The 27,808-nt window shown below is 42.2% G+C and overlaps 1 protein-coding gene across 1 annotated transcript in view; it reads left to right on the top strand.

The window, feature by feature from the left end:
• SNX30 (sorting nexin family member 30) overlaps positions 1 to 21,538 on the top strand; it is a gene marked incomplete at its 5' end in the record, with an annotated part of 44,494 nt that extends 22,956 nt beyond the window's left edge. The window contains 7 exons of the mRNA XM_084278329.1: positions 2,625 to 2,735; positions 6,050 to 6,208; positions 8,536 to 8,731; positions 9,368 to 9,567; positions 14,194 to 14,280; positions 19,976 to 20,128; positions 21,454 to 21,538. Of these exons, the coding sequence (XP_084134455.1) occupies positions 2,625 to 2,735; positions 6,050 to 6,208; positions 8,536 to 8,731; positions 9,368 to 9,567; positions 14,194 to 14,280; positions 19,976 to 20,128; positions 21,454 to 21,513 (966 nt within the window). The 3' untranslated portion in view covers positions 21,514 to 21,538. The remainder of the gene's footprint in view (positions 1 to 2,624; positions 2,736 to 6,049; positions 6,209 to 8,535; positions 8,732 to 9,367; positions 9,568 to 14,193; positions 14,281 to 19,975; positions 20,129 to 21,453) is intronic.
• Positions 21,539 to 27,808: the final 6,270 nt, after the last annotated feature.

Here is a 27,808-nt window from a genome sequence, read left to right as displayed (position 1 = left end):
CAAAGCTGTTCCAACAACAGAGGTGAAAGTGGTGGTGACCCTGCCTGCTTTCCAGCAAGTAAATCTGAGCCCAGAACACTGCAGTACTGACTTAGTGGAATTGTGCTAGAGTCTTCAGTAAAGCACTAGAAATGTCTTGCCATTATTTTTGGGAGACTGAGATCTGCCATGTAAGTTTGTCTCTCTCCTTTGGGACAGACATGTATCCTTGCACAGTGAGATTTATAGTTCCTACTAAGAAAGCAGGAGAAATTCAACTGTTTAAAAACTAAAGAGATTTCACTTGCTGTCCCTGGGTGATGGCAGGACCCTCTTTCCTTTTGTGTGCAGTCTGGAAAAAATAACTTGTGTGAAGCTAACAGTTTCAACTTGGATCCAAATTCATTCAGCGTTAGTGAGATGTCATTAAAACCTTGAAAGGTGCTTATATTCTGTCCAAAAAGCCTTTGAAAAAAGTGTATTTGCTATCTAGAATTGACAGCCTGTACAGCAAACACTGAAATGCTGATGACTATGATGTATTTACATCTGCCTCCCTCTGAGTAACAAAGCCTGATATGTGGAAAACTTTGCAATTCTGCTTGCTGTGTAACTACAGCAGGAGCAGTTTGCCTAGAGATGAATGATAACTAATGTAAAGTTTTGTGCTCAGGGACTTGTCCTGCTTGCCTACGTCTAGACTAAATAGCTCCTATATTGTTTTCATTAGCTGTTAGCAGAATACTGGTTCTCAGTGCTAGCAGATGGGAGACTTCACCTTCATCCTCATGCTACAGGATGAAAGTATAGGGCATATGCATCCTGATTACTCTGTCACTTTTTTCTTTTTCTTCTCTTTTCCCTCTTTATTTTTTCCAGTTTTGGGTTGTCTCCTGCAAGGCTACAGCTACCCTACAAACAGAACAAAGCAGACACCATCACTGGCTGATGGGGCCTGTCTACATGTGCATGGAATATTTCGTTCTAGTGTAAGGACATTTAGTTTGTTACTCAAAACAAGTGGAACTGGTTCATATGAAGTCTCAGAAGCTTCATTTGTAGTGTGGCACCCTAACATGCTAAATAAGCTGGTGTTACACTGAAGTGAAGCTGAGTAAAGCACAAAATCACAGTGGATGTGTAGGTCTTGGTAGTTCCTTATCTGCAAACATAACTGTTCCACTGGTGAGTGTTCATTATATTAGTCTGTGGACTGATGTGTGTATCTCTTAGCTAGCAGGTCATAGGAGGGAGAACGTAAACTTTATTTCTTCTTTTCTGTCTCTCTGTGCCTTTCTTTTCTAGAAATAAAACTTCCATAGGTAACATCACATTAGCATGCTGTCTATAGTATACTAGACCTGCTGTTTTGTTAATAGTGTGTTAAGACTGCTGCTGTCCTCCTAGAAAGAGATTTCTGGCATAGAGCTTGCACAATATCTGCACTGGGGATTGGTGGGCATAACATGCTCTCTGGATGGTTCCAACTCTTCAGTTACTGCAGGTGAAGAGGTGGGTTGCATTTAAAGGCTGCTGCTTGGCTCTCTCCAAATATGTGGTGTTTGTTCTCAGTCTGGAAGTAAATATAAAATCTCTACAGGAATTTAGCAGGCATGTCCAGTAGTTAGGAGTAGGAAAGCAACCTAGTGCTAGATTCAGTGCTACGCCAAAGCTAGTCAACTATGGGTGCATTCACCAGAATGCAGTGGTTTTGGTGTCTAGCTGTAGACAGGTAGCATGCTGGTGCTGTGTATAGGGACCATCTGCCTCCCAGACAGAGCTATCACAGTATCAGACCCTTGAGCAGACACTCCTAGGTAGTGCTCGGTTTCAGTAGTGCTTTTAGGCAGTTGCAATACATACTGTATTGCAGTCAGCTTTCCAGTTTATGAACTGTTCAAAGACAGAAAAACCTTTGCTAGCTGCTTTTCTGTGCATTTAGCTTATGTCTCAAACTTGTAATGGTGACTAACTCCTTGCCCTAAAGAATGGACACCATGGAGATTTAACTAAATGAGCTGATATTTCTAACCTGGCATGTACAAACAATGTAAACAAACTTGTTTCTTCCTCTCAGAAATCAACACAAAACAGCCCTTTGGCAATCTAGTAATGGCTTAGGTTCTAATTTTTTAGTCTTGAAGGAGTGCAATAAACCTGCCGCTTCTGGAATATGGGGCAGTGGTGAAACTTTTTTTCACCCACAGTTAATGCACCTCAGAAAAAACAAGTCTTGAAATATTTTTGCCTTAAATTCTTGATGGCTAAAAACATCTTGTTGTTGGAATGCAGACTTCAGTCTTCCCCTCAAACTTGAAGCTGGTAAGAGATGCACATGCTGCACAGTACTCTCTTCTCCACAGGCCCCCTCTCATAAAGTTTATCTGACCAGAACACATAAAGGAGTTAAGAGACCTTAGGAATACATCGGCTCTAAGCAATCATTTTTCTTATTGTTGGCTTTCCTGCTGCTTGAAAGGCCAGAGGATCTTTTTTCTCATGCTGACTGCAAACGTGATTTTGGGGATGGAGCCTCTGTGCAAGGCTTGCCTGGCCTTGCCCTTGCCAGTGATGGCTGTGCTACATTTGCCACCAGGCTCTGAAGCAAGAGGTTTCACTGAGTGTGTCCTGTTCTTCTCTTCCAGACCACACGGGCCGAGTTTGATTTGCCAGAGTATTCTGTCCGCAGGCGGTACCAAGACTTCGACTGGTTGAGAAACAAGCTGGAAGAGTCTCAGCCAACACATCTCATTCCCGTAGGTAGTAAGCAAGAACCTGCTATTAAGGACAGTTTTGTATCTGTCTTCCAAGGGTGATGCTTTGGTGATACGTCTCCTTAGATTTAAATACATTGCTTTATTCCATTCTAGTACTTAGGCTTAAATATGATACTTGGTTCTCTTCTGGTGGAGTAGGTTTCCTGTTCTTGACTGTTTATGAAACTTACACTTTTCTTAGGGGGCACACCTGAGAATTGAGCTTTGGCAGTCTCCCCTAGGGTAATATTGGTGGGGACTACAGTTTTCTTTTTTTCCCTCCATGACATAAGTGGAATATGTTTGCTCTGTTTGTGCAGTTACTAGGATCCTGAGGCCACACAGGTGTTTCAAGTTGTAGTCTCAGTCAGTTTTCAAGATATCCTTTTGGGCTGCTTTTAAAACTGTGCTAACACTTAATATCATAGCCTTACATATCATAGCCTCTGGTCTAGTAGCTGTTGTATGCCTTCAGTGGGCAGAAGTTTAGGTAAAGCGACTGACTAGCTGAACTACTGCACCCTTTGTCGCTGAAGCTGTCAGTCTGAGCACTTTAGGTAACATGAAGAGGTCAATACTGATACTCATCGGTCTGTTTTTTGTGCTGAGGAAGATGGAAAGAAAAGGTGGTGATCTCAAAGGCTTCCCACCATCAGCACTTGAACAAAGAAATTCAGAAAGGCCCGTAGGAGGTGAAATGTTGGGAAATAGCAACACTACTGGCATACCTTAGTTTGCCCAGCTGGTATGGGGGTGAAATTACTCTGCTGTCCCTCCCTCAGCAAGCACCACACGATGTGAGAAGTACTCAGGCTTCTCCAGGGTAGAGAGCTATTTAAATCCTTAATATCACTGCGACTTGCCTCTAAGTGGAGTAATAGCTCAGTCTATCAAAGATAAGAAATACTTGACAAAATCACGTGACAAGGCTAACTGGCAGCAGATATGTTTAGTGAGGGGTAGGGAGCAGAGTGTGAATGAGCTTGCTGGGGGAAGGTGGAGACACGAAATTAATGCATTAGCTGCCCAGACGCTCTTTTTCTTTGAACAGTGGTAACTATCAAGGTTAAGGTTTTACAGATTCTTGAGCATACTAACAGGCTGCCAGTCCTGCCTCAAGTCTGCAAGGCAATAAATAACAGTCGAGTAGCAGAAGGTGAGTCGCAGCCAGGGAATCAAGCTGCTTTGCTGTGACCTGGAATTTGTTGCACACAGAATGGTAAATTTGGCAGAAATGGCTTTAATAGTGGACATGAACCCAGCTGCAGACCAAGGCACTCTTAAGTGCCTCTCTTCTAGCAAATAGGGAAGTGTAAGAATGCACTGCCTTCCTTTATCTGTCTATAAGTTAGCAGCTAAGGAATTTCCTATTAATCTCCTCCATGCAGTGGTATGGTGGGGAGATGGCTGAATGCTTTATGTATTTATTGCCTAGAAGCAGAGGAAGAATACAAGCTAAAGGCAGTTCCAAGCACACTGTGACTCAACTGTATTCTGAAAGGATGCTTCAAGCCAAGAATGTGTGTATTTCTAACTGGAGATACTGCAATTCATGGAGGCTTTCCATCGAACTGAACAGGGTTGTCGTCTTAATCTTAGTATAGTGGCTCTGCCTCAAATGTTTGTGTAACAAATGTCTCTTCAGGGTAGCAAGTCATAATAGCCTGCACTCAGGAGCCCAAACTAAACTGAATATGGGTTTGTTTTCGTCTCTCTGGTTACTGATTTTTACTTTTTTAATTTTTTGTAAATTCTCTGTTCTTTCAATAAATAGTAAAAATACTCTCAGATTTGCCTATAGACTAGAAAGATAAGCCTACCATAGCCAGAGATCTTGTCTTTTGATGGTGATATTTGGACACTTGAAGCCATTTCTGACTACAGGGAACTCTATTCATGTGTTACAGCAGGGAAAAGTAGATTATTATGCATATAGAATTCCAGTTCAAGTTTACAAAGCAAAGGAAGAGAGTTTCTTTCTTCCTGAAGAGTACTGCACCAAGTGTTATTTTTCTTCTTAAGTCTAATTAGAGTGTGCCTTACACTGGTTTAACCAACATGACTGATCTGAATGTTAGGTATAATAAGGTAAGTTTAATAATTTTAAGAACTAAATATAGCGGTCACAATGTAGCTGTGTTACAGCTAAGTCACGTTGACTGGGCTTTGTTAGAGACTTGTACAATGCCAATTGTACATTGGGATGTACAACTTTCTTGTACATCCCGCATCCAGTAGGGTATGGTGGGAAAGACACACTTTTTTTTTCTTTGAATTACTGTTGTGACAAATTTCAGGTGACAAAGTTTCTTTGCAAAGGAAAATCCTGATTCCTGAATTGAGTGAAAATAGCCATTGCTGCTAGCCTTAGAGTATGCAGGTTGTCTGTTTGGATGGACTGTTTCACAGGAATAAAGTGCAAAGCACAAGTTTAAAACTTGTATTAATCTTAGAGACACTGCTGTCTGCAGAGAACAAAAACAGATCTAGTAGTAGAGCTGAAACTAGCCATGCTGAAGTTTAAGAATTATCTTCCTCCAGAAGCAGTACTTTGAAGTCTGAAGCCTAAGTGTGTAACAGGAGAGACAGCAGAAGTAGCAAGCCTGGAGGGAGATTTGGGCTTTACATGTTAAGCTGAACTGTGGAAATAGATTGGTAGAGTCAAAATAGGAGTAAGATGAAAGAGCAGATATATTGGTAAATATCTGTCACTTAGACAGGGTCAGGGATGTCGGCTTTGATAGATGACCAAGAGTGCAAGTGCTTCAGGAAGCTCCAGCCTGGACAACTTGACCGTTTGCTGTGTCAAGTGTGCTTCTCTGTCTTTGTTCAGCATGGTGCTGTCACACAGGCTATCAGCCCTGTCCAGGAGCTATAAACTCTTCAGGCTGGGGGAGGAGAGAGTAAGTAGAATTGTTAAATTTTCTGAATTTCTTCGGACTGAGCAGCCTGGCTTCAACATCCAGGTGTTTTGTACTGGACAGAGTGCAGCTCTGCTGGGCTTTAGAGATCGAGCTTGGGAATGGATAGCTGGAGGTGGACACAGCCTAAGCTATGTTAAAAGTACTTAGTATGAGTACTGTCTGGGCTTCATTGTTGTGGGTCTCAGCTGAAGCTACTCGAATTGCTAGCATTAGGCCAGGCCAGCTAAAAGGTAATTCAGAGCAGGGCCTGCATCCTGTCTGATGTGTGGTTCCTGTTAGCAAGCATAACACTTCAATTCCTGTTAATGTTTGATTGCTTTGCGTGTTTCCAAATAGCAGAAGCAAGGTTTTGGTCTTTTTAATATTGTGCCTTTTGCTTGTCTCTGACAGCCTCTTCCTGAGAAATTCGTGGTGAAGGGTGTTGTTGATCGCTTTTCTGAAGAGTTTGTGGAGACAAGGAGGAAAGCATTGGACAAATTCTTGAAGAGAATAACGGATCACCCAGTGCTTTCCTTTAACGAGCACTTCAATGTGTTTCTCACAGCCAAGGTAAGCAAGTAACTTCAAACACAGTCATTGACAGGGACAACAGAACAGGCACATTTACAGTCTCCTTTGAAACCAAGGAAAAAGGTATTAATAAAACTACAAGTGCAGGTCAGAAATTCTCCTAAAATACTAGAGAGTTGCTGGGGACCTTGAATGTTGTGTGTGATAGACCCCTGTGTGTGACAACTGTATGGGTTCCCTTTGTTTGAATGGAGCAGGTAGTTTGCAGAGTGAAATTCAGTTCTTCAGACCTGTTTGTTTTGTATTCCTGTGTCTAGAAAGTGCTCCTCTGATGCAAGAGGGGTTCAGAATTTAGAAAACTGTAGTTTAAAATCTTTTTCTGGGAGAAGGGTAGTGGGGGAGGAGAAGAGTTCTCTTGCACAAAAGCTTTCAAGTTTCTTGATTGTTTTTTTTTTTTCCTTCACTATGCCATTTATGCTGTTTATACCTGTTGCCCTCAAAACTAAGCATGAAGACCTCATTCTTGTTTGTTCCCAGTCAATAGCTTCATGCTCATCTTCTGTGTGACTCATCCAGCAATGGTGCAATTTTCTTTGGCTGTCTTTCGAACTGCATTTTAGATAAGACTAGGAGGACCTGCAGTCATGCTTGGGTTTGACCTGATAAGTGAGGAGAGCTGTAAAAGCACGTTTTTCCAATGTCACATTACATTAGCTCACTCAAATGTGACACTTAATTTGAGCTCACTTCAGGCTCGTGCTCTGTTTGCTGGTAACATGAGCCTCGATCTCCAGTTCCCTTTTATTTCCTCACATGGTGGACTCAACTGATGAAACAAACCATAAATGCAGAATTTGTTTAGCACATGCATTGTTAAATGCTAAATAGCTTTGTTCTCCTTTTCAGCTGTCAAGGTATGATGCAACTTTCTTAGCTGTGTAGTAGTTGTCTTCTCCCCAGCCTGTAAAATGAATGGTTATGGCTTTATTCGCAGCTCTGTGCCAGGCTTGCCTTGAAGCACAGAGCATCCAGCAAAGCTGAGGGGAAAAAGACACATTTTCTTCTAGCTTTCTCTAGTGTTGGAACCTACTGTAACAGTGAGGTGTTATTTCAGTGTGCTAGGACTTGAGAATTTACTTACTGTAGAAGGTCCTGACACCACCTCCTAGTTGCATAAAAGAGAAACCAACATTCCTTCAAGTTCCTTGTTTGTACCAGTAACACACCAGAGTGCTTGAGGGAGTAATTTTGAGTTTGAGAGGGTTTTTTCTGGTGCCTGTGTAGTGTTTAAGACAGTCAGTGTAAGGCAAAAGTCAATGGACTGCTGCATTTAAATGCAAACTTAATTCAAAATTATAGTAGCTGCTAAGATGTCAGGTTCTTCTAATTGGACTTGGGTTTGGCTTATGTATAAGTACTTGGAAAGAATACATCTTTTGAAGATGGCTGTTTTATTTTACTGAAGTATATTTAAGCTTTTAGTGTAGTCTGTGTTACCATGTCTTGCTGCTTGATGTCTATGAGTCTACTTGGTTTGAGAACGTGTCTTCCTCAGGCTGCACAGGATAACCTATTCATAGCTCTGAGGTGGTGTGAGGTGTGGAATAGTGGCCTCTACTGGAAAGAATAAAATGTGGACAGCATTTTGCATAACTAAAAGACACCTTTTCTGGTGTGCTGTCAAGGTGCAAGGTACCTTGAAGATTGTAGGTAACCTTGTTAACATGGGTTGACTGAGTGTTGATTTATGTGAATGTGTAAAGCATTGATTTGCAAGGAAGTAGCCATGCTGCCTGCATGGAAAGCTTAAGCAGCTGACTCAACCTGACCTCCAGTCTGTCTTGCAGAGAAGCTGTGCTTTTTTTGCATACTGTCTTCCCCAACCTCCTATCTGACCACACAACTACGGTGAGGAGGCTGCTGACCAACTGGGTGTGTGTTATCTAACTCTGAGGTTATCAGAGCCAGCTGGTGCATTTGCGTAGTGCTGGTGTTGTGGGCTCTGATTTAAACATATGTGGGGATGAATAGCATGAACAGGATTGGTGGAAACAGCTGATAATAGTACAACTTCCCTGGGGACACTAAAGGAAGAATGGGAAGTCTGGCCATGTGCAAAGTTGGATCATTTACTCATGTACTGTGTACTTAATACCATTCTCCTGGATAGCTTATCTCCATCTAGAGGTAGTCTTGAATCTGCTCAGTTGTACATCTTGTATAAAGTGAAGTTCTTTGTTCAAGGCCACATGTCATCTCCTGCCTTCACAAGAATTGATCTCGACAGGAAAGTATTCTTCACTGTATTAATCTTCCAACATGTAAGTGAAATATCTTTAAACTGTTGTGGTTTTTTAACTTCCTAGGATCTTAATGCCTACAAAAAACAAGGAATGGCATTGCTGTCAAAGATGGGGGAGTCTGTCAAATATGTTACAGGAGGCTACAAATTAAGAACTCGACCACTGGAGTTTGCAGCCATTGGGGAGTATCTAGACACATTCTCTCTAAAGCTTGGTACCATTGACAGAATAGCACAACGGATTATCAAGGAACAGTTGGGTAAGGTCACAAGGTGCCATATTATAATACTTTGAGAGTTCTGTATCTTGTTTTGGTTGATGTCACGACCAAGACAACTTGTGTCAATGATTCTGGCCTGTAGTATGTCACACAGAGAGTGAAATCTAATGCCTTTTGGAAATCTAAAACAGGCACAAAGTCCCACATGGGATCATATCTCAGTGAACTCTCCAAATAGAGGGTTTTTTTTTTTTGAAAGTTGCCTTTGTTGTTATACTGGCCTACTTTCTTCTTGAATTATTTTTGTGAAGAATTTGGGGTGGGTGGGAACCTGTAAATTCCATGTGGAGCAGTACAGATGGAATTCCTAGACAAAGATAACCTTTAAAGACCACCTGTCTTAGCAGAGTTTTATATATGTTAAGAAAAAAAAAATTACTTTAGCTACTGCACAGATGCAAGTGTCTTTGTATTGGAAGCTTGTGGGATGGGGGAATTAACCAGGAGGGAACTTGGAACTATCACCTGTGCAGCCACAGAGCTCTGTCTATTAAGATGCTAATGTAACGCTAGACTTGACTGGGGGACTTAATGTTTGCTAAGATGGGTGCATAATTTCTCCTGTTGTGTGCTTGTGGATCTTTGTGCCTCTACTATTCCATCTGTCTCTTACAGAATACTTGGTGGAGCTACGAGAGTATGGACCTGTTTATTCAACCTGGGGAGGGCTGGAGGTTGAGCTATCGGAGCCACTGGAGGGGGTGTCAGCCTGTGTTGGGAACTGCTGCACAGCTCTTGAGGAACTCAGTGAAGACATGACAGAAGACTTCCTGCCTGTGCTGAGGGAATATATATTGTACTCAGAGTCAATGAAGGTAAAGAGGGTTGTGTGTCAGAAGGCACTGTTGATGCGTTTATATGGAATGATGTATCAGTGAGTTCATCTTTTCTACAGCAAGAAGGGTTGTTAGCAGGAAAAGGAGGGGAAGCAAATGATAACGGGAAGTAGTATGATGCTTTCATAATCAAAAGAAAATGGTATGTTTAGTAGCACAGTGCTGCATGGGTAATATCACCTATTTGCTCTGCTCTTCAGTCAAACTAAGGTCAGTAATGCTAGGGTGCACACAAAGTAGTGAACAGGCTGCTCCTTCAGAGTAGCAGACAGTACTCTATAGGAGACATCCTGTGGCTGTCTAGAATCTTCTCTTTCCATTGTTAGGAAGGCAGTCATGGCTCAGATCTTCAGTACTGGGTCAGTGTCTGGCCCGATGGAAAAGGTAGCATTAGCAGCTTGTGTCCAAATGGCAAGAAGAAGCAAATGGCAGACTGCTTCCTCTCTCTCTCTCATAGCCTAGGCAAGATGTGCCTGTTACAAAGTTCTTTTAAGTTCTGCATACCAAGTAGCTGCTTAAAAATGTTTTTCTGTGACTCTTAATACCTCCAAGATCTTGATATCTTGCTGCTTATGCAGACGTGAAAAAAGCTACTTCAATGTAGTTCTTATTCCCTTGGAGTTAAGTGGTGTTGGTAATCAATCCCATTCACAGGGAAAAGAATTTGAGCTAACTGCATTGAAAAGTGAAACTGAGGCCTGTTAGAGCTTTTCACCACGTGCCTGTGGTACAGTATGTATTGCCAGAAGGGTGCTAACAAATTCCTTTTGAGTACTTTCCTCATGGAACACCCATTACAAGGCTGCGGTATGTGCTCCTTTAGAGATAAGATAGCCTGTGGTAAACCTGCAATCTGAACAGGATAGTCCTCCATCTTAATCTTAGTCACTCTATACTTCCCAAACTGAGAACTGAAATATGCTTGTAGATTTTTATTTTTTTTTCCCCCCAATGACTAATGTAAGGCTGCTGTCTTGCCCAGCTGAAGTATTCTTGCAGAAGGCTTTGTGCTAATTCCCAGAAAAGGTGCATTTTCTTTACAGGACTAACACCCAGGTATTGTTGGAGTGCCCTGAGCTGTGTCTGAAAGTCTTGACCCAGGATGTTCAAGCTTAGCTTTATTTGGTAGGAAGGGGGTGTGTGTTTTTATGTATGTGTACTTCCACATAAACAGAGCATGAGGCTAGTGGCTAAAGCTTTTAGCCCAGAACATCTGTGTTTTGATGCTGTTGATGCCACAGACTACTGATATGGCATCTGAAGTAGCAAGCTGAGCTGTGAGAGGTGCTTTCTGCAGTCATAGCAGAGGAAATTTTATTTGCTTGTTGACAGCACCATTCTACAAGGGCTATTGTCAGATGATGACAAAGACACTAAGTGCAGCCTCTTAGCCAACAGGTAAGCTAGCTGCAAGTCTTTAATATCTGTCTTCCTGTGGTAAGTGGTGTCTGACTACCTGAGGTACCTCTACAGCTGAAGATACCCTTGCATTTAGCCAGATTTTTAGACTATTGACATGACTTTCTGGTGCCCTAAAGGATTCACTCTTCCTGTCAGTTTTTCTCTGGTAATAGGAAGAATATACTGTGTTTATGTGTTACATTTCTAGATCCAACCAGATCTACTTGCAAAATATCAGTCATTAGCAAAGAAGGACTGCACTGCTCAGTGTCCAGCTTGGGCATCTCCTTAGCTTTAATCTGCCTGAACGTCAAGATAAAAAATACTGTTAGCCAAGGCAGACACTTCCTATTTTCCTTCCCTCCCAGACGCCAAAATGGAAATAATTCATACCAAGTGCAGTTTTCTTATGCTAGAAAGTATCAGTGTGTTGCTATTTCTGCAGTTAGGAGCTACAGAATTGTCTTCCCAGACTCCATAAAACTAACTGTAAAGGAGTGTAGGAAGCTTTCTGCTGAAAGGGCTGTCCTGTTCACTAGCTGTGCAGTTTTCAGCTGCTGTCAGACCTGCTTGTGCAATGAATGAGTCTGGTTTGGTCTTTCAGAGCACAGCTGTTTAACAGGGCACGTGTTGGAAGGCAAGTTCCTAGGCGTCAGGAGTTTGGTGCAGCCGGCCATGTATGAGATGCCAGACCACATCTTGGATCCTGGCACAGCGAGTCCCTCCTCAGCAAATGTGTATTACTGAGTGTTTCACAGTACACGGGTATTCCCAAGGGAGGCCAGTACAGTGGATGAACTCAGCTCTCCGTAATTAAATGCTGATACTAAAATGTTATATGAACTCTGTGCTCCTAGCACTGCTAGAGAGGCTTATCAGATGATGTAATTCCCAGATGTGTGCTTGGGCATTTCTTTCAATGCATGTTTAAAGCAGGAACTACCTGAGTAGCTGACTGTCTTCTCTAAAGGTGTGCAGTTGTGTCACAGTAGGAAGCTGTGTGGTGTGCAAATAGCATAGGATTGCAATTTTAAAGAGGAGGCTGATGGCAGACTCCTAAAGCACCTTCAGAGGTACTTGCCAAGTGTTTCCACTAAATGCTAAATGGAGAAGGACCTCCCTTACTGAAGGCAAGCTAAGCCTTGCTTTGTACAAGGACCAGTGGTTTAGTTCTGTCCCCAGATAACTGAAATGTGGTACGTGAGATTTTCTGTTTGGTGCAGACTTCTTCCAGGTTGGTTGGGGTTCGTTGTGGGGGGTGTGGGTGTGGGTTTGTATTTGTGGGTTGGGTTTTTTTGGGAGGTAGGGTTAGTTGCTTCTTTGTTGGTTTTGGTTTTGTTTCTAAGTGAGGCCTTAACTAGCAGAAGTATTGCATGGCCTGGGGTAAGACTGGGGTACTTGGTACAGAGCTTTTCAGAGGAGCTGCTGAAGCATTAATGCATTGATCTGCAGCTGAGAGGAGATTGCCTGGAGGTGCCAGAGGAAACACTTCCTTTTACATGTGGGAGAACTGTAAAGGAAGGCAGTATTTTTCTCATCACTTACAGGTCAGCTATTAACGGATGCTTAAAGGCTGTGTTCAGAAGCTGTTAATGGTCCACCATAGATGGACTTGAGCACTTAAGGAGAAATAAGACACCAGCTCTTTGAGTCTGATCTGCAGATGCCTGTTAATCATTGTCTACTCCTGGTACAGATACAGCTTAATGCACTGACTCCGGGCTCCTAAACGCTGAATGCAGTTGCTGGAGGCGGTTGTATTTCTGAGAAGGAATTTCAGTTGACTCAGATTCAAGAGGCAATACAAAGTAGAAATACCTATTAAATCTCTCAGGCTTTTGTTGCATTGGTAACCTCAATCATTTAAAAGTTGTTCCACATAGTTGCTTAGATTCATGAAGGAGCAGGAATGCTGTGGATTTTCAAGCAAACGTGATGGATGTCTTGTTTGCTCGCATCCCTTTGGGGATGAAATAGAGGCTAACATGTGGAAGGTGAATCTCTGTTATGCCTGCTCCCCGCCCACCTTCCTACCCCCCCCCCCCCCCAAATAGGGGTTCCACTCTCAGTTATTAAGGACTGAGACTACTTTTTTTAAACAGGTATTTCTTTAGGCAGCTGTACACATGCCTAGTCCTGCTTTACTGTCCTTGTCTGAAACTTAAAATGACTGTTAACCTTCTTTTGTTAGAATGGAGTAATTCCTTCTGGGTGTCAGAAGGGGTCAAAACATGAACTGGCCAAGCTGGCTGCAAGAGAAGTTTTCAGATTTACAGGTGCTTCAGCAGCGAGTGCTGGATGATTTATCTCTGAGCATTTTTAATAACAACTTCATATCGACAGAGTTATAAAAAAATACTGGTTGCCTCCTTGTGAAAACTGAAGAAGAAAGTTGCCCACTCTAGCAGACAGGCACAGTAGTGCTCACTTTTTAGTAATATACTCTTAAAAACTAAAACTTCTATGGTTGGTTTTAAATTGTAAGACTAGCATAACCTTAGTAAAGATCCTGGCTTGTGGTTGTAAGATGAAATAAAGGTAGCATCTTCTGCTCTGTATTCTGAGAATAATACTCTACCAACAGAAGGTTTACAGCTTGTGAAACTGAAGTAGTTTAGTGCATTTCATGTAAATGGTACTTTCTAAAAAATAATGTTATTAAACCAACAATCACCACTCCCAAAGTGATCTAAAAGCAAAGCTTGCTTTTATTCTAAAGAGAACATAGCAGCTTGCTATAAAGATTTTGAGGAGTCTTTGCAAGTGAAAATGGAGATGTAATACCTTCTGTGGTGGCCTTCCTGTCTCTTACTTAGCCCATGCTATTGTTCTGCTGCTTGAGGATATCCAAGGCTTCACACTAGTCCTTGGCAGCTCTGCTTTTGTTTACATAATTTGCATGCTAATAATAGGTCAACTGATGAATTGAGTTTATTTAGCCATGGTTATATATGTCAGTTTCTATCTTGCATGCCTCCAGCTTGTCCAAAAGGTGAATTTTATCTGACCTGCCAGCTGCTGGAGAGCAAGCAAGTGCTCTTTATTTTTAAAATCTGTTCCCTAAATACAGTACAATAGGACAAAGTAAGCCCAAATGTCTGACTTTGGACTTAATTAGCACTTAAGCTTTATCAGTTTCTTGCAGGCTGGAGAGTCAAGGAAGAAGGGAATTCCTCTTACATCTGTCTTTTCTCTTGCCCACAGAATGTGCTGAAGAAGAGAGACCAAGTCCAAGCAGAGTATGAAGCAAAACTGGAAGCAGTAGCCTTGAAGAAAGAAGATCGTCCAAAGGTTAGCACTTTAAACTACTCAACAAAACCCTTTTGCTTTTACATTGCTTCCTGAGAAGAATGGAGAAAGAACGTCCTTTTTTCTGTCTGTAGTGGCTTTCTTTGCAGTCTGTTGTTGGTAAGCTGGTGTGAAGTAAAGTTCTGGGTATGGGGACATATGGAACTGGTCCAGCAACTTTTGTGGTACTTACCTCCCACCACACAAAGCATGGTGACTCTGACCTGTGCAACACTTGAACAACAACCAGCACTTTGGGGGTTGGACCTGATGATCTCTCGAGGTCCCTTCCAACCCCTACAATTCTGTTAGTGTTCAGTGACATGGGCTGAAGCAGTGGTAGAATGGTCCCTGGTGATTTATCAGTGTGTCAGCTAGCTCAGTTTAGGTCCTAGCCCTGGCACTGCCGAACTGTGTTGTAGGACGCCTCTCTTGACTGTGGAAGACTCCATATTTACCTCTTTTGCTAGGGAGGTCTTCCCCTCTGCAGAACGGGCGCAGCAGGTGTCACTGGGAGACAGGCTTTGGCTGGGCTTCATGCAAAAGCCAAGCTGTAAACTGGTGTGCCTGTGCTGCCACCTGCTTTCTGCACGACGCAATGTGCAAAAGAAGTTTTAACAACGACAACAGGGTTTGTTTCCTTTCTGCATATGCTTTTGTGGTTTTTTAAAATTCTCTTTCATCTGTGTGTTAATAACTAACAGATGAATTTCCAGTATTAGGACTTCTGTACAATGATCTTACAGGAAGTTCATGTAATGTTTTAAATCTGAGAAGCTCAATTCAGGGTGGGGTTGTAGATACACAAACTGGCATTTTTTCTGGTCTTGTCTGTCAAGGACTCCACCAACAGTGGTACCTTACGTATCCTGTGGTGATCCTGTATTTTGGTCTTTTGCCTGCCCTTCTGCTTGCTGGTGTGGTATGTACTCTTTACTTCCTCATGATAGCTTTGTATGACAAATTGCATGTAGCATGGAGGGATCAAGTCTACAATAGCTACCCAGCCAGCCAGCTGACGTTTTAGGCATTTGGCTTTATCAAGATGTTGATATAGTGAAACTGTTGAACTTTGATCTCTCACCTACTAGAAAAGCTTTTGCACCTCACTTCTCATTGGCATTATTGTGTAAAGCACAACACTTAAATAGCTCCCTAAGAATTTTTTGAATACTTGTGTCTCCTCTCCAGAGTATAAGCCCTTCTTTTTGGCAACTCCTTGTGCCTTCTGTCCTAACACACGTCTTTTGTGTCACTTAGAAGATAGTTGGACATATTAATAGAACTTCTTCCATGTTAATAAAATACTAGCTCCCAGTTTTCAGATCCTTTTCACCTGGAGGGAATGTCCTTATCTCCGAGAGGTGGTAGCTGAGAGAGAAGGCTAGTAGCATATCTTGCATTCAGTGAGATTTCCTGGCTCTTGCTTGCTAGAAACTAAAGGCAGTCAGAAGGTCTGGAGCTGGGTTAGGCAGTGGTTGGCATTAGTGTTCCTTTTGGCATGTTTAACTGAATTGGCAGAATAACAGAATTACAAGGTTGGGAAAAGACCTTTAAGAACATCAAGTCCAACTGTTTATATCCTACACTAAACCATATCCCTAAGTACCTAATCTACCCTTTTTTTAAATACATCCAGGGAAGATGATTCCACCCCTCCCTGGGCAGCCTGTTCCAGGCCCTGACAACTCTCCCAGTGAAGAACTTTATCCTAACATCTAATCTGAGTCTTCCTTGGCCAGCTTGGTGCCATTTCCCTATGTCCTATCTCCTATTACTTGGCTGAAGAGACTATTGCCCATCTCTCTACAACCTCCTTTCAGGTAGTTGTAGGCAGTCATAAGAGGTCTCCCCTGAGCCTCCTCAAGGCTAAACATCCCCAGCTCCCTCAGCCACTCATATGATTTTCTCTCCAGCCCCTTCCCCAGCCTGGTTGCCCTTTTCTGGACATGCTTAAGGACCTCAATGTCTCTCTTATGGTGAGAAGCCCAGAACTGGACACAGTACTCAAGGTGTGGCCTCACCAATGCCGAGTACAGGGGCACAGTCACCTCCCTAGACCTACTGACCACATTATTTCTGATACAAGCCAGGATGCCATTTGGCCTTCCTGGCCACTTGGGCACAGTGCTGGCCCATGTTCAGTCAGCAGTCAACCAACACCCCCAGGCTGAAATGTTTGGTTGTCTTTTTTTTTTTTTAAATAAAATGACCAAACCCTGCCCCCCTCCCCCCCAAAAAAAAACCCCAGCCAACAAACCAAAAAACAGAACTCAAAGCAACACACTGACCTCTAAGGCCTGCTTTTGGGTGATGAAATGAAGGCCTATCATTACTTGTTAATCTCTTCCACTGGAGGGCATTCTGAGACTCCTGTACACATAAAGGCATTGGTTTCACAAAGCTTGGCTTGTGCCATTAGGTCGTTATCACATCTTGATGATCAGTTTAGTACTCTGTGCTCTATAAATGCAGAAGGCTTGCAGGGCTCCTGTAAATGTCTGTTAGCAAGTACTGCTCAGAATGCTGAAACTTACACCAAAAGAACAGTGTGTGTGCTGTTTTTAAACACTAGTGTAACAGTATTGGTGTGGAGTCTGGAGCCTTTCTGTTTCTAACAAGTACAGTTGTGAAGTGCTTCTTACCTGTTTCTGAGCTACATTGGAGCTGGTCTTGCAGTAATCCAACCAGAGTAGCGAGGTGCAAGCAAGCATCGATTTCTTTTGGTGAGATGAAGTCCACATCCAATGACCTAATTGATTCTGTCTGCCTCAAGGCTTTGTGGTGTGGTGATCTATGGGAACAGTAAATACAGCAGTGCAGAACTTCAAGTAGAAGGCAGCCAAGGAGAAAAAATTAGGCCTGTAACAGTATGAGTTTCTAGAGAACTAAGAAGGTAGAGGTATCCTAAAGAGATTAGTTGCCTAATAAATGCTGGGTTTGTTCTGCTTCAGTAGCCGTTATTACTTGGTAGAAGAGTTATAAAACATGGGCATGCTTAAGCTGCAAGCTTGAGCATGCTGAGTTCTAAATGTGAGGCATACTTGGACTCAGCTCTCCTTGATTGTGTGAAGAGGAATACCTGCAGGTGCAGAACTCTGTACCATGCAATGAGGTGACTAGACTTCAGAATATACAGTTTTATGCTCAGTTCTTGCCTGCATATGTGTGTCTTCCCAGTTTAAACTGACCCACTAAAATAGTTGTGGGCCTTTTTAGATGGTGTTGCAGTTTGAGCAAGATGCCACTTGATTCAGGGGTTGGGTTTTCTGAGCTATTTAAGTAGCTGAGAACAGATATCAGTAAGAAAGTAGGAACTTCACCCAATCTTATTCTCAGTTCCTGGTTGCCAGTTAGTACCTAGTATCTCCACTAGTAAAAGCATATAAAAGCATTGGGATTGACTTTTCGACTGGCTTCCATATTTGATGTTAGAACTATAATCTGTCTTTTCCTTAACCTTGCACTAGAGAAAGTGCTTAAAATCTGTATGTTAACTTAAAATTTTGTATAAGCTACTGAGTTGCAGCTTCTATTCTGGGAAGCTGCAGTTTTGGAAGGAAAGGTGTTTATATTCCTGTTCTGGGACGTCCCTGTAACACTAAAGTCAGCCTGACCTGTAGGAGAACTGGCTGAGAAAGAACAGATTTTTGGGTTTTTTATAGCTTCCTTGTAGCTTCAGGTCCTGGCAGTAGAAGCAGGAAGTTGGCAAGTGCTTAGAAACTAACTTAATTAGATTGGGAAATCTTATGTAGTTTTGCTTCCAGACTTCGTGACTCTCTGGATAGCCTAGTCTTTTCTGTTAAGATATTTATAAATAAGACATAAGGCACACTTGCCTTGAGGGGAGCTGCTTCTAAACCTTTCCAGCTGATGACTTGGTAGCTCTTGTCTGAACTCTATGAGAGAGCTTCATGTCTTGAGTTGTAGCAGAGTGGATTCTGTAGCCAGAAGTGTAGTGCTAAGGGGGATGAGGGACGTGTGTAGCTACTGAACCCCCAAGCTCTCTGTAGAATAAATCCAGTTGTGTGATTAAGGAGCTACTCACATCTCATGAGTGTCAAGGAGGTGCTCTCAAAACAGCTTTATCAGAGAACAGGTGTAGGATCTTTTCTGAGTATTAATCAACAGAATACTTCAGTGATTGTCCCTAATCCATCTCCTGATTAAGAACCTGAGTTGATACATCCTTGCCTAAGTTGTGTACACTGCCAGTTGCAAGGTGCTAGCGCACCTCTAACTGCCTATATTGTTACCCATTGAAAGCTTCTCACATAGTCTGCTCATCCTCTTCCTTCCCTCACACCCTTCAAGAAAAAAGGGAATTTCCTGAATGTATCAAGTATGAGAAGAGCCGCTACAACTACAGATCTGCAAATGTTCTTCACTGCTTTTTGCCTTTGTGCAAATCAGAGCTTCCAGGGCAGGAGTTCACTTCTCACACTGTTGCTAAGAGCTTGGGTTTCCTTCTCATGGGCTGTGGTCATTTGCTTAGTCTACATGTTCTTGCAGGATTCCCATCTGTGTGGATCATGCGGTGCACGAAGGGAGAGAAAGGTGTTTATGGCTTTCCTGCTTGAAGAAACATTTGTAAACTGTTCCTGTAGTTGTTTGGTGGTCTGTGTGATGTTAGATAACACATAAACAAAGAACAGCAACTTCTTTGGCCTGAAGTGCACCTACTTTGGGATGGTCAATACTGTCGTAATCCAATCAATCCTCTAACTAGGTTTGCAGTAGGCTGTCCATAATGGCAAAAGTTTCTGCCATTGCTCATGTGTGGTTACATGTCCAGTGTTGATCCCAAAGGCCCATCAACAAATCCACAGTGTTTATCAACAGTGCGTTGCCCTGATGTTTTTTGTCAGGTGACCTCTAATGGTTAAAAGTGGAATCCAGAAATTGGAGGTTTAGGGATTTTACTCTGCAGCCACAGCTGATCACTGCTCGTTGTATATTACTGTCAAGACAACACTGAGGTCTCTTACCAGCAATTCGGACAGACCTGAATAGTTGTGGTTTCATACACAGTAGTGTAAATTGGGAAATGCTTTCTGCAGCTGTAAATGGGAAGGAGGAGAGAAAGCTTGCCCTGGAGCTGTTGTCATGCTGCTCAGTTGGAGAACTAGGAACTGATTCTAGGCACACAGCATTTAGGCCACATGGTTTTCCTCTTAATGTGTGTCTAGCACATGTCTGCTACCATATCTTGCATGGAGCTGGACAAGAACAACTACCTACCACAACTACCCACTGCCACAAACATCAGCAGACAAAATAAGGAATCCTGTTTTCTTACTATCTTGCAGTATTGGGGCTTTTCTCTTTATATACATAACTGATTTTATTCAGGGTAAATACAGAATCACAGAATCACTAGGTTGGAAACGACCTTTAAGATCATTGAGTTCAACTGTTCCTGTTCTATGCTAAACCATATCCCTAAGTACTTCACCTGCCTTTTTAACACCTCCAGAGATGGTGACTCAACCCCCTCCCTGGGCAGCCTGTTCCAGGCCCTGACAACTCTTTCAGTGAAATTTTTTTTTCCCTAATATCTTACCTGAACCTGCCCTGGTGCAGCTTATATACTGGACTATTGACATACCCTTTCCTTTGTAGCTTTGCTCAGTGAGGTTTGAGCTAATTCATCAGACTCTCTCAGTGATAGTTTGAATCTTCATTTCTTTTGCTGCAGGTACCAACAGATATTGAGAAATGTCAAGACCGAGTAGAGTGTTTCAATGCTGACCTGAAAGCAGATATGGAGAGATGGCAGAACAACAAAAGACAAGACTTCAGGCAGCTACTCATGGGAATGGCAGATAAAAACATCCAGTACTACGAGAAGGTATGTGGCACTGCTGAATCACTAGCAGGAATGAGTATTTATTTTCCTCTGAGGTGGTGATAGTTTCTTCAGGAAGTCTTCATGCTGTCCTGAAGAAAAGAATCTTGAACATCTAAATCACTTTTCTAGTGCTATGGAAGCTGCTCCTTATCAGCACATCAGTGTAATCGGTTGAATTGCTGGTCATGCTGAAGTGATCTGTGTGGGACTAGCCAGCAGCCCTGTAACAGTATTTCATCTTGGATGCTTGTCTATCTTGCTTTCTGGGACTGAATGTGTTACCCAGCAGTTGAAGTAGCAATGAAAAAGAGCAAAATTGCATGGTTTAGTAATACTACGTAACAAGAAAATATTTTGAGTCTATCTTTCATGAACCAGACTACATAGGTTAATGTAGATCCATTCATCCATATATAGGTTACACCTGGTATGTATAAATTCCTCTCATTGTGTCACTTGTGCATAGCTCGCTCTCTTGCATGCTACTCCTGGACATACCTAGTCAGGTGCTTTTGACCTTTATTTGTTGGACCATGTGTAACTGAGGTTGTGTCAGATTTTTAAGTGAAAGGGTCTTTATATTCAATGGTGTTTGCTGCCAGTCTAATTTTCCTTTGTACTAAAACAGTGCTACCTGATGTCATGGTTGATGTGTTAAGTGCTACTAGGCTTATGCATGATGACATACTTCATCTTCTTGCCTGTTGCTTTTTTCCACGTGTACTTTACAGGTTTCTTCCTGTGGTAGGTTACATCTCCATGTAACTGTTAAAACACACATTCCTTGCCCTTTCCAAGGTCTGCTTTGTCAGTAACTCATAACTAGCCACATAGAACTTCCTTCAGCCTGGTCTTTCTTTTGAGTCTGCTTGGGAGAGGGAATATTAAAGGCTTCTCTAAACATCAACACTGCCTCTGCCATTGACAACTAGGTCTGTATATGTAGTTTTGCTCTGAGTTCTAGGAAGGAAGCTTTTTGGTAGGGAAGTATCTAGTCACTTCAGGGTACACAACTGGAAATACTCTATTCACCTTCAGTACAGTCACCAAGATTGGAAGAAGGATGCTTTGATAATGGTGACTTGTGGAAATAAGAGCTGGTGATGAACTTGATCGTTCTCAGTGTTAAACATAAATATGTCTTCCATGGTCTGTATTTGTCCAGTTTAACTTCTGGGCTGTATGTGGTTGAAAGACATCAATGGTACACAGCACAAGGACTGGTGTGAGTATATGGTGCTGGGGAATTGCCTTCAGAAGGTTGATGGAAAGTTAAAAGAACTGATGTACAATTAATTTTTTAAACTCTTTGTTTCTTTCTTCAGTGCCTTACGGCGTGGGAATCAATTATACCACTATTGCAAGACAAGCCAGAGACCAAATAAGAAGTACCTTCATGGACAGTCTAGCACTTCTGTGCTCAGTACCACTAGACATACTGGAACTGTATGAAGGACTCCTTTTGTCAAGTTAACTGAAATGCCAGCTGCACTTAGGCTGGAATAGACACTCTGAAAACTGTTTAAAATTTTTTCCTCACTCTCTGTGTTTAAACTGGGGTATGTTTCATCTTTTTGAGTTATCTTGAATGGTTCCTTCTTTATCCTATGGAGTGTTTGGGGGTTTATAGTGACAGTGCACGGGGATCTTGATAAAACTTACCTCTTTAGTCTGGAAGGAACTGATGAGTGAAACACTAAAAAGATGAAAATAAAACTCTACTGCAAGGTGCCAAATGACATCTTTATTACAGTTTTGTTTGCTAAAAAAAAAACATAAAAAAATATTCCTATGATGCAGTACTCCCTAACCACTCCTTATCCCTTTTTTTGGATGGGCAGGGAAAGGCTGGAAATGAATATTTTCTGTTTTGCTACCGCCCATGTGCTTCCTCTGGATAAAAAGGTTTCTGGAGACTTTTCTGTGTGGGAGTTGGGCTGATCCTAGACAGAACATACCAACACCACCTGCAGATAGCCTGTGATGCAAGCATGAACTGTGGTTTTTGTGAGTGTGGCATGCTGTTGGTCCATACTGAGTATCTTTGTTTACCTTGGTGACTATGAAGTAATGTCAGTTGGCTGAAGTGTACTTGTGACTGACTTGGGGATCAAAATCAGCCTAGCAGTGAGTGAGCTGAACAGCAGCCTTTCAAGTCTTATAGGAATAGTGGAAGCAAGTACAAGCCCTTAGTGTACTTTTCCTACAGCTGGCTCTGGAAGCTGCATGGTAGCATTCTCTTGGTCAGTGCTTTAAACCATTTCCCCCCCCCCTCCCCCCCCCGCCCCAAATTAAAGCCACTTTGGGCTTGGTCACTTAAGGTGCCTGCTGTAGTAAAGGTAGAGGTCTGCTTTCTCTCCCCATGTTTTGTTGCAGCAGCCAGAAGCCAAAAAGTGTCAAATACTTGCTTACACCAAGCACCATTGTGTATCAAACTTGCCTTAAGCAGATGGGTGGGGGTGTGTGGGTACCTTTAGGTACACAGTGTTCATCCTTGTCTTTGCTGAACCACACGGCAAGTCTTTTAAGACTACTTTTGGTACAGATGTATTTTCTTGGTAGTTTTTATTGGCCTTTAGAAATCTACCTGCTTCTGCAAGTCCCTTCCCCACACCCCTGCCTTTCTCTTGCAGTACAAACTCAAGTAAATGCCTGCTTGGTGTTAACGGCCTTAGGAATGCCACTGTGATTCCCAGGGTCCTAGAGTCTTGGTTTAACAGCATGCAGATAAATCCTTTCTAGCCATCCTAAGTGAGGGGGCTTGAGGCTAATATCAGTGTAATACTGGGATTTACTGCTAAACTTGAGTGATTACTTGATTTCCAGCAACATACTTGCAAAGAATCTGAGCAGTAATTGAATTATGTGCAACTTCTGTGCTCTCCTGTGACAGCCTTCCAGGTACCAGTCTGGTTTGGACTTTATTCCTCCATAAACACCTGAAGCCCCCCAACTCAGCTTAGTGGATTTATAGTGACGGTCAAGATAAGTTACTGCAGCAATGTGGTAACTGTCGAGCTAGTGAGATGATGCTTTGAGTGCAGAAGTCAAGTTTAAAACTTTTTAAGAGGTCTTCCTTTTTGACTTAGCCTCTGTTGACAACTCTGTGGTACTAAAACTATGCTTTTTGGTTTAAGCTCACAGTTTGTCAGCTCACACTCATTTGGTGTAAATGAGAACTGTGCTTTAAGTCGCTGTTAGGTCCAGAATGGCAAACTACTCTCTTTGTGCAAGGGAAGTGCTTAAGGGCATCATCTTGAAGCAGTAGCCAAATGATTTCCTCAAGCTTTCCCTTGTAAAATAAGTGCTTGCATACCATTTAACATTCTGACCATCAGGGTTATAGTCTTCCCTGTTTCCTACAAGCAGAGTTCAATATGCTTTTTTGAGCTGTTTCCTCTGTGGTAAATGGAATTTTGTAGTTGACTCTGCAAGATTACTGAGAGTCAAGCAAAATGTAATCTGAATAAAAATCTAAATAGTCTTCCTTTTGCCTTTAAAAAAGTGCAAGATGAGTAGAAAGGATGGTGGCTTTTTTCCTACAAGTGAACAGGTTTCATCTGATGCCTTACAACACTGAGGTCTTGTTCCCTCTTAGTATTATGTCAAACTAAAGTGGGTGTTGGTTCTGGGGAACCTAGCAATTCACATCACAGCAGTTTGTGAGAAGCATAATCGACAGTGGGCAGTACTGAGTGAAGCTCAAATCAGTGTGTAAGTGTTGAGGTTGGAGCTGTTGATGATCAGCTTAGATTTTCTCTAATGTGATGCCACTGATCTTGCAGCATGGTTTTTAAACTAGTGCTCAAACAAAGCATGTTTTGATTCAAGGATAAATCTTTTTCTGGCTAAGGCATGGTTTGCATTTTCCTGTTGGTGTATGTGGCATGTGCAAGTTCATTTGGAGGAGAGGTTGGAAGATACACCTCAGGCTGTGGTCAGTAATAGGATTTCTTATATGACCTGGAATACCAAAACCTCTTAATCCCCTACGAGGGAAGTGAAACTAAGATTCAGAGGAGAAATGCTCTGCAATAATTGCTTTAGTGAAGGGTGTGTAGTGGTGGGTCTGTCTGTTTCTATAGACTATGGAGGAATCTCTAAAGAGCTGTTGTAAATCACTGAGTGAGGTGTGGGGAGCTCTCTGACTGTGAGGTTTGGGGAAGCAATGCTGAACAGGAGAACTACAAAATAGCAGGAGACTCCTGTGGGATGTAGAGAGTGCATCTACTTAACTGCTGCTAGTGGGAGGTTGGGATCTGAACTGCTAGTGAAGCTCTGGCATGTCATCCTGTAATCCTTACAGAACTGAAGTCTCTCCTTTGGAAGGCCCAGACTTTCAGTGTGAAAAGGTGTTGGTAAAGGGAAGCAGCAGTGCAGGAGCTTCAGCTTTGACTTCTTGTGTTCTCAGTCACTTAAGATCACCCTCTGCACATTGCACTGAAATGATGTCAAAAGTAGTTGCACCCTTCCTATGAACCTATGTAAGATGTGGGTCCTTCAGCAGTCATTAAATTAGTCCAATTTTCCTTGTAATCCACGCTAGACCAAGTTTCCTCTCAGAGGATGCATAATTCACTGCTGTCCTGGTTACTTCTGTGTATTTTCTGGGATGTTTGTTTCTTCTCTTAACTGGCACCAGCACAATAAAGCAAGCACTGAGATCTTGTTGTTATGCTCGGTAATGAACCGTGTTCATAATGTATCCTTACCAGGTTCTGATTCTTGCAATAAACACAGATGTTGAAACATCATGGCTTTTTTCAGGTATCCATTAAAAAAATGAAAATAGGTGTAGCCCAAAAGTCATGAACTCTTCTGATGTGAGTTGTACTGAAGAATAAACTATGGAGTCTTCACTGAAGTCTACTTGGATTTTTGTCACACTGAAGCTTGTGCTAAGCAAAGAGCAATGGGATGAGTGAGAAACATCTGCAAAGCACGAGTGGCAGAGATGGTCCTGCAGAGGTGCTGTGAGGTAGCCTGGCTGCAGGGGCTCTACCTCACCTGTTCCTGGTGCATACTGCTTCAGGTGGCAGTCCTGCAGGTGCCTAGGTACAAAAGAATCCCCTTCCAGTCCACCCGGGACTGTTCAGTGCTTTAACAGGAGCCATGCTTTTGTTAAGACTTGCACAACTTAACTGGGTGTGATTATGATTAATAATGCAGACTGTTTAAAATCCTGGTGCTGATAACCACTGAGCAAAATTACACGGACTAAACTAACTCGTTAGATGTTCAGCCTTCTTAAATCCTGGAGGTAGAACAGTCTTTCCCTTGGTATATTAACTTTTACTACAATAGCCAATAAATAGGGAAAAAGGGGTCTTTTTATAAGGTAGGGGAGTTGCTACTACTCACCAGACCTTTTTTTTTGTGAAGTAAAACTGGGGATCAAGGGAATAAACTTGCCTTCTGGCAGTGTGAATGTTGCATTTTAAACTTTTTGGGAGTGCTGTTTAACCAATTTCATGGAATAAAATGGCAATGCTTAATTCTGTGCTTAGCACTTTGGAGTCTTGGCAGGGTATCTGACAAGTACTGAGTAACGAACTGGGCTAGTTGTAATGTTACATGGCTAAGGCAGAGTATTTGTGCAGAAAAATAATGCACTTTCCAAAAAGGTTTAAGTAGATCAGGTTTGCGTTAAGTGGCATGCTCAAATGTTAAAGACTAGTTGCTGTCCTAGAATATTTTGAAGGCCTTGGTACTCTATGCTTTGAAGCTAAACCATTTCCTTAACTCTGCTGCTATGATCCATACATTCAAATCCAGCAGCACGGTTGGGGCCAGTGCCACATTCCCACTGCACAGGGAGACAGATTGCAGAGGGACAGTCTTACAATAGCAAACAGCCAAAGGGCTTTTGTCTTTAGTTTATGAAAATGAAGCAGCACCATCCTTGTTCTCTTTTCCTATATGCCTGCATCCTTCTGTCCCTCCTTAAGGTGTGGAGAGTCGGGCTGTGAGGGTGAAAGCAAGCTGGTTGTGAGCAGAGGTGGATCTCATCCCCCTCCTTGTTAATGGTGTCAGTACTGGGAACCAAAATGATTCTGGCTTGTTGCCCAGACTCTTCTGCTTTCAACCTCTCTAAGCCCACTTGCCGGAACTAGAGTTGTCATTCATACCATTAAAAACCAAAATAAAAGCTGTGAAAAGACTTGTCTCTTTGTGAATTAGCTAGTAAACAATGTAAACAGGGGGAAGGAGGCGCTTGTTTCCTGCACACAACCAAATCTGGCAACTGTGCTCTCGTTCGGACTCGCAGGCTAGGAAATGTTGTCTTGCCTTCTGGTGCTGGCATGTTTCTATACTCTTTCATATATCTCTGTATAAATATACTTTGTGCATTGTTTACTATGGAACTAGTATTGATGTAGAAAAACACTTTGAGGTAAAACTGTTTGTACTTCTCTATTAGTGTGTAAATTTTTTTTAAATGCACCGTTTGTTTACCTCAATTAATTTAATGGAATGGACCAATAAATGTATTAAAAGATGACTCCTTTACCTAGAATACAAAGCTTCTTTTTTTTTTTCTTTTTTTTTTTTCTTCCCAGTCTTCACCATCAGAGTGATACATGCACTTATTTTGCTGGGCAGCTCACTATGTTACTGCAGAAATACCCTTCCTTTAATATCTTGTTCCACAGCTGATTTAACTAAAAGTCACCTGGCTATTGCTGTAGGACATCTTGTATTACTTGAAAGTGAGGTCCTGGGGCTGAGGAAAGATTGCAAGAGTGTGTGTATGGGGGATGTGTGTATGAGTGTGTGTGTGTGTGTGTGTGTGTGTGTGTATACGCAACGGGTGGCAGCAACTTCCTCAGAATAAGGGGTTGCATAGTGAGTAATCAGCTTCTGCTTGCTGCACCCCCAGCTTGGACTGAATCTGCCTGATTTGCCTCCAAATTATTTCAGTTACTGAAGGACTTTTAATTTGCCCTTACATAGTCCAGGAGCTTGGAAGCCACTTAAACCTTGTTAATTCAGTTACCATATAAGTAGACACGTAATTTAAGCCCAGATCCCCCTGGGGTGTGCCAGTCTTTTGAATCATGTTTGGATTTAGCTGACACGTCATGCCATTGGCTGTATAGTATGAGGTTCCTTTCAGTTGTGTTTCAACTCCCGCATAAAGCTGCGGAAACAAGGTGATTATTACCTGCCCTGACACCCCCATAAAGCCCATAGGAGTATTGTGCTGCACTTACCTGTTCTTAACCTGTTACACGATTAGTAATGGTGCAAGTTGAAATGCTGGTATCTGCTCCAGCATCATATTCTTCCCATGAGCTCTGTTACAGCACTGTTCAGAGGCAATCTCCCAGAAGTTGGGTGTGAATATCTATTCAGAAGTGTTTTATTGTAGGGATTACTAAAAGAGTCTTACATTTATTTTTTTTTTAATGGTTGTATTTATTTAGTGGTCTTCTATGCAACATTGAATGGCTTGACACATTTTCTGCAGCACTCAGAGCAGGCGTGTCCTGTTGATGACCATGAACGTGTAATGTGCCTTGTGGACCCCTGCTTCATCAAAGTCACAGAACTGCCCTGAGGTTTCTGAAGGGACTAATGGAAAAATGATAATTCCACTTTCAACTTCCACATTATGTGACATGTCTAGCAAGGCCTTTTTCGTTTCTAGCCTGTTCTTGTCCATCTTTACTGTTGCTA

The sequence above is a fragment of the Gallinula chloropus genome, assembly GCF_964237585.1.
Source record: "Gallinula chloropus genome assembly, chromosome: Z".
Lineage (NCBI taxonomy): Eukaryota > Metazoa > Chordata > Aves > Gruiformes > Rallidae > Gallinula > Gallinula chloropus.
Note: the sequence above shows the minus strand (reverse complement) of the source record. Positions and strands in the feature narration are given on the sequence as shown.